This window comes from Cornus florida, unplaced genomic scaffold (assembly GCF_030987335.1).
Source record: "Cornus florida cultivar Cherokee Brave unplaced genomic scaffold, ASM3098733v1 CherokeeBrave_3.0.0_Hap2_Chr04, whole genome shotgun sequence".
In the NCBI taxonomy this organism is placed as follows: domain Eukaryota; kingdom Viridiplantae; phylum Streptophyta; class Magnoliopsida; order Cornales; family Cornaceae; genus Cornus; species Cornus florida.
This window is the reverse complement of record NW_026775574.1, coordinates 89466397-89485829: the sequence shown is the minus strand read 5'-3', so window position 1 is coordinate 89485829 and position 19433 is coordinate 89466397. Positions and strand designations below refer to the sequence as shown.

Below are 19433 nucleotides of genomic sequence, written 5' to 3'. Positions count from 1 at the left end.
TCCCATTTTTTCATAGGTTTGAACAACAAAAATGGGATCCTGATGTAATTGAATACTAAGAAACCTCCAACTTCCCGATCATGATCCAATAAGAAAGCATGCCATCCCTGCTGGAACACAATGGAGCCACTAATATTGGATATTTGTTACTATCCACCATCGCCCAATTTATCCTCAAGATTAGTTTTCTGACCAACCAATTCTGATTTTCAAATCCCAGTTCATAATTTAACCCAACCATCTCTCTCTCCTCTCTCCACTCCCTCTCTCTCCTTTCCACCTCATCCCACCATACTCAACATCTTTGTCCGTCCCTCCAATGAGAAATTTCTGAATTACAGCTCATTTCGGCCGACCCACGAATAGTAGAAACTAGCTCGGAATAACGCTGACTGAACAACAAGTTAACAACAGGTGCATCACATTCCGGTAATTCATGGTCCAAGTTTTGATTTTCGAAACCCAGTTCATAGTTTTAATCATGTCTAGAGTTTTCTTCTTTTTTTTTTTTTTTGTGTTTTTGAAAGGTCATGTCAAAAATTTTCAATATAACTCAGATATTGATTGTGTAAAACTTAATAATTTTAGTTCTAATTATGGGGTTGTTCAAGATGTAGCTGAGTCTGATTCCATGAATGAATTGAAATTATAAAATTTGGGTGAATCTGTTCTATGGAACAAATTTGAAGGTTGGGTTGATCAGTATGAGAAGGATTTAGAGTATTGTGGCATTGGGTTTTGACCTATATTTAGTAAATTTTGATTCAGATGGTAATGTCAAAAAGGCTGTTGTTAATGAGGAAGAAATCTTGAGAAGTGGAATTGAGCATTCGTTGTATAACCAGAGTGAATTTAAGGACTTAACAGAAGGGAAATCAGAGATCTCTCACGCAAAAATTTTAGCTAGAGAAATAGAGAGTGGGGGTTGCATGTTTCAAAGAATGAAGTTTTTGGGTAATGAAATTAGATGATAAATTGGCATCATGTGTATATTCTAGTACTTGGGCTACAAAATCTATGAATTTCTATAATAAAGTTCGGGAAATCAGAGCAATGGCAAGGTATGCACGTGAGATCCTTTTCCAAGTGACAACAATGAAGATGATCTGACTGTGTGGCCTAGGCAAAAAATTGTCTAACTGTGTATGTAAATATGGGTTTATATATCTTGTTCTCTTCAGTTCAGTAATTCATTGTTCTTGTTCAAATCGGGTTTAGGTGCATGGCTTACCAAGAACAATTATATATATGGTAATAAAGTCATTTCAGATGAAGGGATGGGCATTTTGGTCAGACTATGCAATGTTTTGGACAGAGGGAGGTATTTGTAATAATGAGCCAAAGTTGAGGGGAACATGGTGCAAATTTTTTTAAAAAGTTTCATCCATGTGTTATTAGGGTGGTCACGGTCAGTGTATTTAACCCTTTTTTATTTGGACTAAAAGTATATTCTTTTCCTTCAACACAGTTGCGCTTGTTTAGTTGGGTTTTTCTGTTGACTGCATCAATGTTAAATAATATTCTAGATTTTGTTACGAGTATCTGGATGTGCATGAGATGGATGAAGTCACTTCTCTGTTTTTGCATTGGAAAGGACCTTAATGGCAATGATGTACATACAGGCATTTTCAGTTCTGGAGATTTTTCTTTACTATCCATAAATCTTTTCTAAATTGTGCCATTCTTTTGCAGTTCTTGCCTCCTAAATTTGCTCGAACTGTGTCAGCTTTGGTTGGTCAGAAAACTTATCTGGAGGATGAAATTGGGCAGCGTTGGATAGTAACAGTATCCAAGATTAATGGCTCCATTGCCTCGGAAGGGATGGCATGGTTTCTCTTTAGACCATGATCTGGAAGTTGGGGATTTCTTAGTATTTAATTACATCAAAGGATCCCATTTTGTTGTTCAAATATTTGGGAAAACTGGGTGTCAGAAGCCAGTGTTCTCTGAAAAGAGCCATGGACGTAATGGTCCGGCGGCTGAAGCAATTGATAATGGTGCGGCTGAAGCAGTTGGAAGTCTCTGAAACATCTCACTTTGCAATGAATTCAAGAAAATGATGATTCTGTGAGAATGGATAAAATGATATTCATGTCTAGAAAAGATTCTGGCAGTGGAAATACCTCTGGGCATCTCCTGGACACATCTGCTGCAGAAGCTGCAAGAAATAGAAACAGCCATGCTGAGATATCGAATATGGTTATAAAAGAATGCCAGAATGCAAAGAAAAAGAGAGTTGCACGATCAAGTTAGTTACTTTATTAATTATGTGTGATCTTAGAAGTCCTATGTACATATATATATTTTTTGTTTTATCATTTCCTGTATCATCATTATATATAGATATATATATATATATATTTTCCCTCACATTAAATATGCTGAACCATTAGCAGGCAGTCATGGAGTGTTTCAGAAGGAAGGTAGTCCGAGTGTCCTGCAGAAATATACTGGATCTTCAGAGTTCTGTGACCTTCCAGTCTCTATTGCAATGCAGAATTGTCAATTTGGTTTGTGTTCCGTCCTTGTTACCAATTTGCATGGTGGTTTGTTGGAGCAGGATTCTGTTGTTTCAAAAGCTTCAAATTTTATTTCATAAATATTGTATTTGATCTTTATCCAATAAATACGAATTAATAGCTATATTAAACAGGTGAATGGATGCAAGTGGTTGAAAAAGAGAGAGAAATGTGCAGTCATGAGGAGACGAGACATGGTATCATTTTGCTTTTACTTCTTTTATTTTGTTTAGAACACAAATGTGCACACCTTAGGTTTTCCATCTCAGTATCAAATACTTGAATGAAATACAAGAAGGCAACCAAAGGTCATCAATGAGTGCGGGCAAGGTTCAAGTTTGGCTATAAACGATAATAATAAAGGAGACAAAGTGGTGAAAACTGAACCTCTTGATTTGATTGTTTTTTCCTCACTGGATGCCACCAGTTCGGTGGTGGGAGGTGGTCAATCATTTCTTGTATGTTACTCATTAACTCATTCTGCTCAATGTGTTTGCCTTTGTGCTCTGTTTTTCTTGCATTTTTTTTTTTTCTTTTTCTATAATCAAAACTAAATAGCTGAGTCAAGAATAGGTTTACAGCACAAAGTCATTCTCTGCTGGCATATTATATTTTTTTATTTTTCTTTTTTTAATCATATCATTTGGTAATAATTGTTCTATGAGTTATGTTGTTCCCTTATTTATTTTATTTGTGAGGAATAATCTGTCTTAATTCAATCCTTGTATGTTGATTACCTTTATTTTCTTGACAAGAACGGTAAAGAAGTTAGTCTAAGATTGTAGGCTTAGATTGAAAACCTTGGATTAGAGGAACATTGACAGGTAAAGGGATGAAGTTAGTCGACGCTACCACTAGAAGAAAGTTCATGTAGCTTGTTTACGCAAGACTAAGTCGGTATGAGAGAAAGAGAATTGAAAATACATGATATAAACTTTATTGCATTGGAAAAGATAGAGAAAATGGTTTAGGGATAGTTTTAGATGAGAATTTAAAAGACAATGTTAGAATTATTAAAACAAGAATATAATGATATTTGTAAAAAATATTGAAGCACAATTTTTTTTATAAGTATATTAAATCAGAATTTTGGTAACATATAGATGAATTAATTCATAAAATACTTGAAAGAGAGAAATTATTTATTAGGGGAGACTTTATTGGTCATGTGGGAAAAAATCTTGGAGTATATGAAATAATACATAGGATAAAATCATATACTTTTCTAAGTAGAAAAGTACCTGCAAAGATTGTAATAGCACTCTAGACGAGAGTTTGACATCACTACATTGGTTGAAGGTCTTGCACGTGTATTAAAGGAATATCAATGAAGCGAATAGGATATTAAAAGAAATGACATGGAATTTAGAATGTGAAACTAAATCATTGTTAAATAAGATGGCTGAGAGTATTACAGAATAGAAATTCCATCATTGCTAGATCAGACACAAAAGCCTTAGCTGACTGTCTCATCCTCTTTTCGCAACAGATTTTCCAACCCATACGATCGATGAACAAGGACGTTGGGGATAATCATAAAACAAAAAGTGAGTATTGTAAATTTTGGCCAAAATTTAGAAATGGAGAAACTTTTGCAAAATACAGATATGCATAGATAATAGGTTAAATAGTTGTGAGAGGAGCTATGTGTAGAGTGTTGGATGATATTTACTATAATCTAGGTATAAAGGGCAACAAGAAGAAAACATACAAACTTGTTGAGGGAGAGGATAGATAGATAGATAGATAGATAGATAGATAGAGATTGTATCATTATCAAGTGCATCAAAATTGAGGGTCCAAAGGTTTTAGTCAAAGATGATACTGCTAGGATTGGTGTCTCAAATTCTCTCAATAATTAGGTTTTCTTTTTTGAGTCCTATTATGTATGGTACTATGGTAATTTCCTGTAAAGCAAGTCTTGGCCTCTAAGGAAATTTCTTTTTGGGCAAGTTTTGGTCTCTAAGGAAATTTAATCATTGGCCACTAAAAAATTTGTTTTTGGGTTTCTCTATTATAGAGATTAGAGACCTAGATTATTGTTGTGAGGAATTCAAAGGGAGAATTGAGTTGAGAGAGAAGAAGAGTGCATGTAGTAATCTTCATATTTGAAAAGAGAGGAGGAAGTCATTATTAGTAAAATATTGTATGTTGCAAGTTGATTGTTTGTTTTGTGATTTGATTTCCATGCTTGGAATGTGATTTACTTCCGCTATGCCGAACGAAGGGGATTCAATTCCTGGGTTCTTAGAGACATAATATGATGGACTTCCGAAAAGAAAGAAGTTACTAATAGATATATTGATGTTCTAAAGACAGGACTGATGAGACAACGGCCATAATTAGAACAGTTAAAGGGAAAACAAGTGCATTCCCCATTATTATAGGTCTACATTCAAGGATCGACATTAAGATCATATCTTTTTGCCTTAGTTATGGATGAACTAATAAAACAAATATAAGATGAGGTTTTCATGTATTTTGCTATTTGCTGATGATATTAGTGAAAAGTGATAAATTAGAGGTTTGGAGAGAAGTTCTAGAATCAAGAGGTTTTGAGATACTTAAGACTAAAACTGACTACATGGAACATAAGTATAGTAAAACTAGCAATAAAAGTAGGGATGTAGTCTAGGGAGTCAAGAGGTACCAAAAAGCAAACATTGTTTCACCTAGGCTCAACTATACACAGAGAGGGAAAATTGAAGATGATATTCCTTATAGGATAAAGCCAGATGGATGAAATGGAGTAGTGCTCCTGGCATCTTGACTCTTGAGTGATCGGCGTGGCATATACCTCTAAAAAAATTATAAACAATTGCTATACAAACTTTATTGGACAGAATTTTGGGTGACCAAAAAACACCATATTCGTAAAATGTGTTGAAGAAATACTAATGTTAGGGACGGATGTGTGGTAAGATAAATAATAGAAATGAACAAATTAGAAGTTTGAAGTAGGATCGATTGGAAATGAAATGAGAGAGAATTGATTAAGATGGTTTGGCTGCGTCCATGGAAGGCCAATAACTATATTGGGTAGCATATGTCTTCTTTTGAAGTTACGGCTTTAGATTGAGCATAATGACGAAAAAACTCTGCCAATGATAATTGGTCACAGAGGTTCTGCAAATAAATAAATAATAATAATAATAATAAATCTGTTTTACTCTGTTAAGATAAGATGGATTACAACTTAAAAGGAACCAAACACCTATTCCTTCTACCTATACCATCATATACGGTGACGGACCTAGAGAATTGCATGAGAGGGGGAGGGGTATCATCAGAAATTGAGTGGGTGCATTTTTAAGATTTTCACAAAATTATATGTAATTTGTAAAAAAATAAAAATAAAAAATTGTGGGGGCGGCTGTCCCCCCACTGAGGCCTTAATAGGTCCGTTCCTGATCATATACCCTTTCCTATATAATTATAAACTAAAAAATTAGAGATAAAAAAAGGTAAATTGGATGGTGAAACAGTTTAAAAGCCAACTATCAACACTGTTCAAAAGACAGTTTTTGTGTATTCCTATATATTCAGTCTCTCTCTCATTCTATACTTACATTTCTTTTGCTACATGAGTATCCTTTATTTTTCTAGCGTAAGATTGGGCAATGGATGTTATCCAATTACCTTGTCTCCTTACATTTATAGTATGTCTAATCTTTTCAGACCAACTAAACTGTTAACCAGCTCGTCTAACGTTTTTGGATTAAAAAATTAATAAAACAAGGATTAGGAATGTAGAAAAGAAAAGAAAAGAAAAAAAGGGGGTTCGGACCACCAAAATAAAGAAATTGGTTTCTTGAGACACTAAACTAACCATAACATTAAGAATGTAGAAAAGAGAGAAAAAATCGGTGTCTTACGATATGTACTTGAGGATGAAATTAAATCATGGATCTCGAGTACCCAAAATTGTGTTGGAAACATTGAATTTCTTGTGAACCAGGTTTTGATGATTCTTTGTAAATCCTTGCTTGGTGTATGGTTCTAAAATATATTCAAACGGTTATAATACCATTAATATATATGAGGAAAGAGAAGTTGATTTAGCTATGATTCATAACCAAACACATTCTTGGTGGGACCATTCCAAACTTTTCTATTGTCGGGAATGTTGATGACCTACACTGGAAATTGCAATTGGATGATTGTAATCATCTAGCCGTGCTACTTACTTGATTTCCTCTTCTGGATGTTTCCACTTAATGACTGGTTGTAGTCCCTATACGTATCTCACTGGTGCACCATTGAGCTGATTTTGGGGATTCTTTGAACTGTGCAGGAGTTGCCAACAAGCTTGCCATCAATTTCATTCAAGGGTAGGACAGTAGTGGATAATAAGAATTTTGTATTCCTTGGAGATCCAGTTTCAAGATTGTGGACAGTTCTATACCATTAGGAATATGGTTTCAAAGTTCTGGAAAGTGGGTGGGAAGGATTTAGCAAAGCGAACAACCTTCAACCAGGATATCAATGTGTTTGCATTTTCAGGAAGTAGGATGAATTTCAAACCCTTTAAGTTCCTACAGCGACGAGATTGGGTGTGTGGGGAGCACAAACAAGCAGAGCTACAGCCACAACACTATCCTCCAATCAAAGCTGCAAGAACTCAGGAAACAGTTTCCTCGTGCTGTTATCATCTATGCTGATTACTGGAACGTCTACCAAACAATCATGGAGAATCCAATAAAAGTTTGTTTCAATGAGCTCTTCAAAGCTTGCTGTGTATCTGGTGGTGGGCCGTACAATTTTGATGTGTGTGCTGCCTGTGGTTCTCCGTCCTCGAGCTCCCGCCAGAACCTTCCCAGCACAACAATTAGGATGGAGTTCATCTCACAGCAGCAATGCACAACTTTGTAAACTAGGGAAAAAAAAAATGTACAACTTTGTTTCTGACTCACTTCTCAATGGAACATTCAGTCACCCTCCATTCAGTTACTTGTTAAGCAGGAAACATAAATCAGGATGTAACTGATTACCGTCATATTAGATATGTAGTGTTAGTAGTTGCTGGAAAAATGTAGCAACAAAGTTGATATGTATAAATTATAAACTATTTAGTAGAAGGTCTTATTGATTTTCTCATATATAAAAGAATTAGAACATTCATGAATTATTATTTATTTATTTATTTTTTTAAATCTTAGCAAATTAGGTAGGGAGCTTCAAACATGGGCATACCTACTTGGGAAACTGTTCTACCAACTAGGCTATTGGATAATGCTCGAACATTTAGCAACTCGGCTATCTGAAAAGAATATCAAGGCTATACTTGAATGGCCCGCATCTATTACGATTGCACAATTGAGATCATTCTTTGGATTGTCCATTTTTGGAACATTTGTCTATACAACACTTCGACGGTCTCATAAATCTGAAGGTTCCTGATGTAACACTAACATTGAAGTGCTTGGAGATACTTAATTTATTGCTTTAATGTGGAAAGTATTGAGATTTCTACAATGAATCTCCTATCATTTAAGTATTTCGAACCAAAAATAAACTTTCAATTTAAGAATGTCAAGCCCCTTGATTTGTATATTGGGGTGACTATTGCAAATATCTAATATATAAGTTTTTGGATATAATTAAAAAATGTTATCAAAGAAATTTTTTTATTGCCTTTATTTATTTATTTATTTATTAACCGCATTAAATTCACGTAGCACACTTTAAATCTAGGGTATAGGCTGTTGTTGGGAATCTAACTTCTTAAGATGACGACTTTCAGTAATTTGTTATCATGTTGATAGTGAATGAATTATCAAATTTATCCATGGTGGGTCCATAGTGATGTGATGTATACCTTTTATAATTTCAATGTAAGAAGGTTAAAATAGAAATGTGAAAAAAAAAAAATGAAAATCTGGAACATTTTTTTTTTTTTTTTTGAGACAGAAGGAGAATGTTTTAAAATATTATTTGGCCATTTGAGTTACTTTACCAACTTCTAATAATATTGTAAAGACTAGATATGTTTACAAAATTTGAGATAACCTATTTATTATTTATAGTTTCATTGATGAAGTAAACTTTATGCCTTCTGTTTTTTATTTGGGTTAATTACAATGACACCCCCTGAGAAGATTTATCATATTGACAGTCATATATAAGTTAGTTTTTTTTTGAACAATGACACCCCTCAAGTTTGAAAAAGTTAACAAATACACCCCAATGGTCACTTGCCACCTCTGACATGTAATGAATTGACATTGTTGTCCTTTGACTTATAAATTGACCAATTTAAATAATGAAATTACCTTGTTATCCTTGTATAATATTTATAAAAATAAAAAATCCAATCCCAATACCATCTATTACCAGTCATACAGTGGTTACTCTATCACCACCGTGAAGCTCTCTCACCTAAAATCACCACTTCAATTAATCAAAACCGGAATCTTCAACACACACACACACCAAACCTTCAACATACATACATATAATGGTGGCCATTGCCGTCGGCGCCGACTCCACCACCGTGAAGCCTTCTCACCCAAATCACCACCACTTGTCCAAAACCCGAATCTTCAACACACACACACACACACACACACACACACACACACACACACACATATACCTCCAAGATCAAAATGGTGGCCACAACGGCGGTGCTGACTCCACCACATCCTTCGCCCCTAAGCTCGAGAAAGATCCGAAGAAGCACATGGTCATCACAGGGATGTGCCCAACATTGATGCCGCTGCCAGATCCGAGGTTTCAATGGCAACGGCTTTCTTGGTGGTGATAGTGGCAACGATGGTAAGGGATTTAAGCGCAGAGAGGTCTAGGGATTTGGTGGTGGGTTTGAGGGAGAGGCCGTGGGTTTGATTAGGGTTAGGGTTTGAGAGGCCATGGTTGTTATTCGTTGCCTTTGTTTTTTCTATTGTGGAGGACCGGCGGTTATGGTGGTGGTGGTGGTGGTGGTCGAGGATCGGCGGTTGTGGTGGTGGTGGTCGAGGACCAGCGTCTGTGGTGGTGTCTATGTTCAGAATATTATACATGTATAACATATATATATTTTATATACTATCAATTACAGATAGAGAGAGGAAATAAAGAGAAAGGGAGTTGGGTTAGGTTTCTGATGGAAAAGTGAGAGGTAAGAGAGGGAGAGTGTCAGGGTAAAAACGTCATTTAGGATTTCTAATATTTAACCATTTAAATTAATAAAATATTGAAGGGTAATCTTGACTTTTCACATCTTTTAAGAGGCTGTTTGGATTCAATTTTCGATAGGGGATGTCATTATTCAAAAAATGTCTAACTTATATATGATTATTAATATGACAAACCTCAGGAGTGTCATTGTAATTAACCCTTTTATATTTTGAGGAAATTTGGCAAATTAATTTACAAATTTATATTTAAGGATTAAATACAAAAAACTCCCCTCTACTTTCGATATAGTGCAAAACAATCCCTGTGTATTATAAAACTCCCTTATACTATTAATTTGGTGCAATTACCCCCTTGCTCATATAAAAAGACATTAATACCCTCTTTAATATAAATAAAATAATATTAAAAAAAATTAGGCAATGTAAAAATTTTAGATAATTTATTCTTTTCTTATTTCCTCTCTCTTGGTTATTGGTACTCCATATCTAAGCTTACCCTTCGAGCCACTGTCTGTCTACCTTTATGTATTTGACTTGAACGAACAACATACTTTAATTTCAAAAAAATGAATTCGACTTTTTCCTTTGTTGTCAACAATATTCTGTTTTCTGTTACATCCAAGCTCCTCTCTTCCAAGATAAAAGATTTCCAACTGCGATCTCATAGCATGGTTCATAAGACCTCGCCCATCAACTCAAAATCCCTAATGGAGGGGTAAATTCAGTGTTGTATCCTTCTCCAATTGGAGTTTTCAGTTTTGTCATTTTAGATTCTAACGGACAAGTTTGTATCCATTTCCTTGCTACTATATGTATACATAGTTATTTACCAAAACACAGAAGGAAAAAAGAAAAAGTTAAAGTTATATAGAAGTAATAACTCAATAAACAAGAACCTGTATCTCAGTACTTTTGGTGATTGGTACTGCATATCAATTCTTGTAGTAAGTGTTTCGAATTGGGTAAAATATTTACTGCCCAACAAATAGATGGGATACCAGATCCAAAGTGGACATTGGAACACATGAACCACATAAATTTACTCATTTATGTGAGAATAATTTGTGTATTGTTTTAAGAATCTGATGTGGCTTTGGTGGTGGTGGTGGTGGAGGAGGAGTGCAGGAGAGAAGGGTATAATAGAAAAAGAAAAGGGCAAAATAGGATTTTTGAATTTATTTTATGTGAATTTTGATCAAAAAGTGGTCAGAGGATTTATTTACACTTTTTTAAAATTTTTTGAATTGAAATGCATATTTTCAAAAAATATGAATTATTTTTGCACAAACTTTATATATCAGAAAATTTTTTACGCTTAATCCTATATTTAATTACTACTAAACATTCAATAAGTACCCTTCATAATTAGAAATTATTTTGTTTTTCACACTATCACTAGGTGGACAATGCAAGACCAATAGACCACGTAAGGAAGCCCATTCGGATATCCATTATAGTTTTAAAACGTGTAATCCTATATGAGTATAATAAGTTCGGCACAACTCACCAAGGCCCAAATAATTGATAATTTGTATCAACACATCAAGTTTCATGTCAGCCGTTAGATTTTAAAGCATCTCAACCGTTGGTTTGGTAAAGTTGTTGAGACATAATAATTAACCCTGAACTAGAAGCCTACGTCGGCGTGTCAGATGTTGCTGCTGTTTAGTTCCACCGCGCATGCATACAAAATCTGTAAGTTTTGTGAATCTGTAGGTTAAACCGGTATCAAGTTCCCTAATCCTAGAATTCCCAGTTCCCGCGCACAACTGCGTGTCTCTCTCAAGTCTCAAGGCACAACACTTACCAGATCTGTAATACAAATCTACAATATTTTGTTAGTTTTGCTTTCATCATCAAAATTTGTTCGGTAAATTTACTTTTTTTCCTTCTTCTCAGATACGAAACATCGGATGTTATGATTTATGTAATTTCTTCAACACTTTCTTTTACAGGTTCATTTTTTTTTTAAATTTTTTTATTATAGAGAACCAGCTTTCTTTTACTGTATAATTTTCTGAAGAGAATTTTCTTCGTTATTATTTATCGAGAATTTTCTTTGTCTTTATTTATTTATTTGTTTTATTATTATTATTATTATTATTTATTTTTTACTTCTCGACAGTTGTTTATTAGACATTGAGCCAAATACTAATAAAACAATGGCAGTGTCTTTTGTACTTTCCTCTAATGAAGAAAAAGTCATCATATTCAGTCTACTGGCCAGATCTAATAGATCTATTGATAAAGCGAAACTTCAAAACTAATGAACCTGAATATTAATTTTTTTCTTCCAAATATGCCCATGTAGCAAACCGGTGATTATTCTATTTTCTTTTTCCCTTTTTTTTCTCTAGAAAATGGGCTTGGACCGGGAAAAAAAATTGGACCGGGCTTAGGACATTGAACCTCCGTCATTGGGCCTCGACGTCTTTTCCAAATATCAAGTTGCCCTAAACCTGTATCAAATACGGATATATATGTATGTGTGTATATATATATATATATATATATATATTAATTAAAGTTTAATCCGGTATCAAGTTGCCTAATCCTACCGAGGCACGAAAAAAAAAAATTTTATTACTTTATTTGCTTTCCTATGTTTGTACAAACCCAAATTTAACATTACTTTCCCAAGTTGCTACAGACTCAATTTAACATTACTTTCCAAGTTGGTATATAAAATTGTTGGCAATAAAGCAACCAAAATTTGTTTTATATCTCTAATCTCTTCATCTTCTCCTCCTGCTATCTCTTGGTTCTGCAGATTTATGCGATAAATTATCCAGAAAACTGCAAAATCAATTCCCATGGAGAAAACCCATGGGCACGCCTCAATATGTTGTGCTAAAAACGCAAGGTACCATCTTTTCACTTGTGTCTGGATTTGTATATCTCTGTTTATTTAATTTTTACATGAAGACGTTTTGTTACAAAAATTCAGCAGCACCGTGTTGTTTCTGTTATTACGCACTCTTATTGTTTTTTTTTTTGTTTTTTTTTTCCCACTTTACTTGGAGTAGTGAGAAGGATGATAAAGGAGGGTTGTGTTTGGAGGATCGTATTAGCGGACTTCCTGATGTTGTACTTGTTTCCATATTTTCACTATTGACGATGAAGGAAGCGGGAAGAACTAGTCTCCTGTCAAAGAGATGGAGATATATGTGGACTTACATTACTGTTTTGAACTTTGATGCTTCACATATACAAAAGGGAATTCTACTGGGTGATAAGCAACTTGAAGTAGAAAAGCCTTTGTATTTGAGTTGGGTTAATCAAGTCTTGAACTCGTACAATGGTCCAAGTTTAGATCAATTCAGAGTTCAATTTGATCTTGATGACAGTAGTAAATTTGATATTGACAACTGGGTTAATTTTGCAATAGAAAAGAGAGTTAAAAGACTTGAGTTAGACTTTTATGAAAGTGGGGAAATCAAGGAGCGTTACAATTTTCCTGACACGGACCGAATTACAGATCACCTGCATTCATTGTCCCTTGGGTTTACTAGGTTCAACTCGCTGACCAATCTCCTGCTCACAGACGTGAAGGTAACTGGACAAGTTCTTGAAGACTGCTTAACTAACTGCCCATTTTTGGAGCAATTGTCTGTGAAAAAATCCGAATGTCTGGTCAATCTGAAAGTTCCATATCACTCACTCAAATTGAAGCGTTTGGAGATAATTTACTGCTCCAATGTGAAAAGTATTGAAATTTCAGCTATGAATCTAGTGTCATTTAAGTATTTTGGACCAAAAATAAGCCAGCCATTTAAGACGGTCAAGGAGCTTGTTGAACTGTATATTGGGGGTGAGTACTGCAATTATCTAATTAATAACAACTTTTTCGATATTTCAAGCCATCTTTCTCAGCTAGAGAGCCTTACGTTGGACATGACCTCCATTGAGGTTAGTTAGTTTAACTAATTCTTTTTATCTCCTCCCCTTAATTTTTATTTTATTCATTTTTTAACATAATTATCAATTTGTGCTGATTTACTACTTTTTCTTTGGTTTATTCAGAATAATATCGAGTTTGCTAAATTTCCGGTCTTTAATAAGCTCAAGCAACTAGAGTTGATAATTACTGGAGTAAGTGATCATCAAAGTCTTCTTGTTTTTGCTCCCCTGATAGAGGCGTGCCCTTTCTTGAGTAAATTTGTGTTACAGGTAGTAAGTCTTACTTTACATCGCACATTTAAAAAAATGTGAGGTTTTTTATTGTAAACATTGATTCATTTGTACTTCGGCTTAAAAGATTTCAATTTTCCTAGGTACTTGCTTCTTTATTGCTATTACAAATTATAATTTTACCAGAAATAGGAAAAATGCTCTTACAATGTTTAGCTTGCTCTATTCTCCTGATTGATCAATAATTTTGTTATGTTGATTTAATATTTATTATTTATTATTTATTGCCTGAGAGTTTTACATTGTCCATTTTGCTTTATTCTAATGATTGTTCAATTACCTTAGGACCCTTTTCAAAACAGCGTGAATTCCTCTAACGCTGTATTATCTCTTCTTCTTTACTTTTATCATTTTGTGTCTTTGTAAGACATGGAATACTAATGTAATCATGTTGTCATTCCTAAGCAATTAAACTTTTCTTGATTTTATTTCTTAAATACTTGATGAATTTTATGGTTGCTAAGACAAAATATTTGATTGTTGAATCATATATATATAACAGAATATGTTCAATATGTTATAACAGAATATATTTGATCGTTTTGTCTATTATATTCAGTCTAGCAATGCCATGATTCTAACTTGTCCTGAGTTACGATTTGATGCTTGGTATTTTGGTTTTGTATGGTAATGATCTACTTTAAGTGTATATGTCACTGTATGACTCCATTCCTCCTTGTTACAGTTGGAATTATACAAGCGAGATCTGAAAAAAATACGACGAAGTTTTGCGTCTCGGCCCCATCAGTATCTTAAGGTGGTGGAATTAATTGGGTTTGTTGGGCGTACAAATGATGTTGAGCTTGCTATGTATTTAATCAAGAACGCCATCATGCTTGAGAAGATTACTTTTGATTCTCGCAAACCGAATCTAATAGGAACTCCATGGGAGTTCATGGAGACCAAGGAGAAAAAAATAGCAAGAAAGCGTGCCGAGAACTTCCGAACCAAACTTCCTGCTGGAGCAGCTTTAGTAATCCTATAATTCTTTGATGGAACTTCAATTTTTCCCAATATAAATATCTAATCTTCAATTTTCCCTCTCTACTATATGTATAACTTAAACTTTTTTTAGAGAGAAAAAAAGAAAAGAAAAATATAACTCTCTATATGTATATCTCCATAACACTAACCTGTTGTGCATCATATTGGGATAGACTGAAAAAAAACTAATTATAACTTCAATTTTTTTTCAGTCATCCCAATATAAATATATATTACACGAATATAGCTGTCCGCAGCAACGAATTAATCAAATTAAATCTTTCGAACTTTGTTGTAGTGAAGCTTAGATTCATTTAGATCGTTCATGTTCTGTGCCTTCATTGTTTTCGAGACACCCCTAGGGAACAAATGCCTACAAGCTACCTGTTAGTAGCAATTCACTTGGAACTTTCATGTTTAAAGGTATATATTTGTCCCTTCATTCTTTTTGATAGACACAAAGGTACTATAAGGGACACATACTGATGCCCATGTCATGCCCGACATGGGTATTTCACAAACTCGGGGGATGGTTCGCCATTGGGATTTGGATCAGAGAATGACGAGATTATCTAATGAAAAAGTCAGCAAATTCAAGAAACTACTGGCCCTTCCAGCTAATTGAATCAGAGTAGCATTTTTCATGCCTCAAACATAATGCCATCTATGGCGATGGCATTACTGGCCTCCTCAAAAGATCTCATCCCCTTCTCTAACCTTGACAACAGAGTCCCCTGAATCTGACAAAAGAGAAAGACCTAGGAGTTAGCTATGTCTCCTTAAAGAGGCAACTATAATCGGTGTGAAGCTACAAAGGCAAGTAGTTTATGGGGCTGTTTGGCTGGGCTTCCTGTAGCCTCAAAACAAGCTTCTAAGCCCAGAAAGTATTTTGCCAATTATAAAGAGCGTTCGGTAAAATTTATGAAAACGGACTTTTAAAAAGTTTCAATGGTTTAGAAACTCGATTGACCAAAGCCAATAAAACATGCTTTCTAATCGACTTCCGCAAGGTACACATTTTTTTAAGTAATAAATATAAAATTCCTATATTGTCCATTATTTAACTTATTTCCATTTATGAATTTAATTGCAAACTTTTATCTTTCTATTTCTGTATCATTTTCTTCCTTCATTCTCTACCCAAAAAATAATAATAATAATGTTGAGCAAAATTTAACTTTATTGAAAAAAATATTGTTGAAAAACAACAAAGGAAGAATAAAAAGATTGAGGAGTTGCGGGAAAAAATACTATGGACTCCTATTTGACTTCAAAGTCTGAAAGAGTTCCAAGATTTATGAAATCTTATCCAAAATTCAATCTTATGTAGAATTCTAAATATTTTCTCTCTCTCTAAATATATATATATATAATTCCGTTGTTAAATTGATTTATAGATATAAATAAAAATAAAAATGGGATATTTTTGCTACCATCTCTCTCTTTTGTTTTATTTTTCTTTCCCTTTCTTTTTGCCATCACTTTCAACTTCTATCATATAGTCAAGAAAAAAAAAAATTCAATCATGTAGATTGGGTTAAATTTGTATACCTGGATTTTCACTATGCCAAATAATCGTTGCTTCCATCACTTTAATTATGATTTTTTTTTCTTCACTTCTTTGTACATTCCAATTCAATTCTTTACTATTATTCATGGTTTATTAAGAATATAATTGTCAAATTAAATTATATTAATAGTTAAGAGCTTCAAAAAATTTACCCACCAAACAACTTTTTTGTTTTAAATGCCTTTCGTCAAAATGCATTCTTCAAAACTGATTCAATGGAAGGAATTTTAGAAACTAAAAGCTCCTCCAAACAGAGCCTACAGATATTTTAATCCTGGTGAGAAGCAAATTAGGGCAAGGCAAGTAGTTTATAGATATTTTAATCCTGAGAAGCAAATTAGGGCAAAGCACAACCCTAATTGAAACGATCGGTGACTCCTGATGAACGACGACAAGTACATTCCATTCAAGGATCAGACGTTTTGCATGAAGAGAGAGTCTCGCACCTCCCGAGTAAGTAGCTTTTGCCTAATCAAATCTGTGATCTGTCTGAACATCACCGATTGTAATTGCCTTTGCCTAATCAAGTCTATGAAATTGAGGACAAGAGATCCATTTACTTGGTAGTTATTGTATATTTTTTAATTTTGTCTATTATGTGTCTATTATATTTCCTCCGTCCTAATACAAGTGTTACTTACGGGGATAGTAAGTTTTAAGGAAACATGTGGGACATACATTGTCTGTCTGAAAAATTACTAACTTGCCCTTTTAAGTTTTGAATATTCAAGTTTGAAATTTAAATTCAAAGGACATTTTTGAAATGATGTGAAATATATTGTTTGAAAAAGGAAAGTGAACACTTATTTTGGTACAGACAAAAAAGAAAAATATGACACTTATTTTGAGATGAAGAGGGTATTAGAAACAAGTAATGGTATGATAATAATTATTTTTTAATGGGCCAAACATGTGTCACTCTAGTTTATCTTAAAAAAAAAAAAAAAAAATTGTTATCTTTTTTTTATATGAAAATAAATTTGAATTATAAACACTTTTCTTTTAAAGTTGCAACCTCCAAAATTTGACACGTGTCAACTCGAAATGAACTCCACTGGCCAAAAGTATTGACTTCTTGACTGATGGGATAATGATTAGACTATCATCACAAAATTTAGGTGTCCACAGACCCATACACGAATTCCCGCCAAGTTTGAATGACAATACTGTTTGGCCAACAATGCATTATTGAAACAATTTATCTATCTGAAGTCTGAACCCTATCCCACCCTTCAGTACTGTGGATACCAGAAATGACATGGCCGGATATGACCCGCGAAAAGAGGATCGGGTCGAGAAATTGGACTCAGCCCATACGATGACGTTGCAGAATGGGCCGAATGTATGGGATCTTCCGAGAAGAGCTGGGCCCTTAAGGAATGAAGCCTGAGATCGAGGGACCCAACTTAGGGAATCACTTATAGCATGCTAATAGCACTTGTAAATGCCTATAAATAGGCAGGAAAGAGAGAATGTAAGGGGTTTTTTGGTTGAAAATGTAATGAGACTCTGTAAAAATAGAGAGAGTTGATTCTTTGCATCTTCAAGTACTTTTGATAAACACATCTTTCCCAAGCCACCCAACTCACTTTGGAGTAAAGTCTGTAAAGAGATGTCTATTTGTCACAAACATGATCAGGAAGTTTAAAACATCACAAAATTATTTATAAGCCAAAAGTATTCGACTATTTATTAAATGCATATAAAAATATATCTAGCCAAATTTTGGTATATTCGTTCATAAAAATCGACGTTGTCAATAGTGACATAGATATGTATAAAATAAATATAAAGCGTCAAATATCAACTTAAAAAAGAAAAAAGAAAAAAGAAAAAAAAAGGGGTACTTAGAGACTTTTGGTATGTTCTCCTATCATATGGGAAATTTATTATTATGCTATATATATGATTTATATTACTATTGGGCTTAAGAAACTAAAATATTTTTTCTTTTGAGTTTAAACTAACTAATGGCCCAATAAGACTAATAGTCTGAATTTTTAGTGGGGCCAAGTTTGGGCTCAACTAACTTTTTAGTCTTCTTGGGTCATCATATATATAAAGATACCTTTGCTTCTAATTTCTTTTTGTTTTTGTTTTTGCTTTTGCTTTGATATATGTATGAAAATAAACTCTGCATATTTTTAATTGGCTGTGTGTTTTGAGCATGTGTTTTACTTTGTTCTATTATTTCTTTGATTCTATGAATGGTTCTTCTCTCTTTTTTTTCTGTTTTTTTTATTTTATTTTTCCAGATAAATGTTTTTTCAATGAACTTGCTTCTGATTTTTATTTTCTTTAACCATTTTAATTTGTTTTTATCCCTAAAAAATGTTTGCAAATGTTCGTGAAAAAATATGTCAAATAGATTCAAACACATCTCAAATGGATCAAAATTGTAATATACACCTTTTTTATTTTATCCGAATCCTCAAATAAATCACGTGTAATAATAAATCATATTGTTGGACCACGTCGGTTCTCATTTTTTCGATCTTTTCAGGTAAAATCCTAATTTTGATCGTCTTTTACTTCTCGGATCTATATATATATATATGAATCCTTGCAAAATATGAGTCAGTCAATTGACACATTCTGTGCAAAACTTTTGTGATGGTTCTTTCTTCTCTGAGTTTTGATATAGTGGTCTTCTTTTATGGATCTGAAATATATTATACTTCCTTCTAGATTGTCAGTTGTTTTTTCAATTCGAACTTTTGTAATTTGTTTTTTCAATTCGATATCTTTTATGGATTTGCCTATTGTTCTCCGTAAGGGTACTCGATCGTGTGTTACTACATGTTACTGCACATCCCATTTCTAACTTTGTCTCCTACCATAATGTTTCATCATCTTTATCATATTTTTTTATCCAAAATGTTTGCTACTTTTGTTCCCAAGACTTCGCAGGATGCTCTTTCTAATTCAGATTGGCGCAAACCTATAGTAGATGAAATGGATGCCCTTCACCGTAATGGACTTGAGATCTTGTTCCCTTACGTCTGGGCTCCAAAACGGTTGGTTATAAGTGGG

General features: G+C 33.8%; 1 protein-coding gene across 2 annotated transcripts; it reads left to right on the top strand.

Annotated features, from left to right (window-relative positions):
* The first annotated feature begins 1853 nt into the window (after window positions 1-1853).
* LOC132302308 (uncharacterized) lies at window positions 1854-7620 on the top strand. 2 transcript variants are annotated; one of them, XM_059799149.1, is made up of 4 exons: window positions 1854-2248; window positions 2397-2510; window positions 2654-2716; window positions 6814-7620. In XM_059799149.1, the coding sequence occupies exons 1-4, from the start codon at window positions 2074-2076 to the stop codon at window positions 6852-6854; spliced, it is 393 nt and encodes a 130-aa protein (XP_059655132.1). In that variant the 5' UTR covers window positions 1854-2073; the 3' UTR covers window positions 6855-7620. The 2 variants fall into 2 exon arrangements, with proteins under 2 accessions (XP_059655132.1, XP_059655131.1); XM_059799148.1 differs by having other exon boundaries at window positions 2394-2510.
* Window positions 7621-19433: the final 11813 nt, after the last annotated feature.

Coding starts and splice junctions, on each gene's coding strand:
- LOC132302308 (XM_059799148.1), top strand. CDS start 2,074: ATGGATAAAATGATATTCATGTCTAGAAAAGATTCTGGCAGTGGAAAT. Junction 2,249..2,393: donor AAAGAGAGTTGCACGATCAA/GTTAGTTACTTT, acceptor CTGAACCATTAG/CAGGCAGTCATGGAGTGTTT. Junction 2,717..6,813: donor TCATGAGGAGACGAGACATG/GTATCATTTTGC, acceptor TGAACTGTGCAG/GAGTTGCCAACAAGCTTGCC.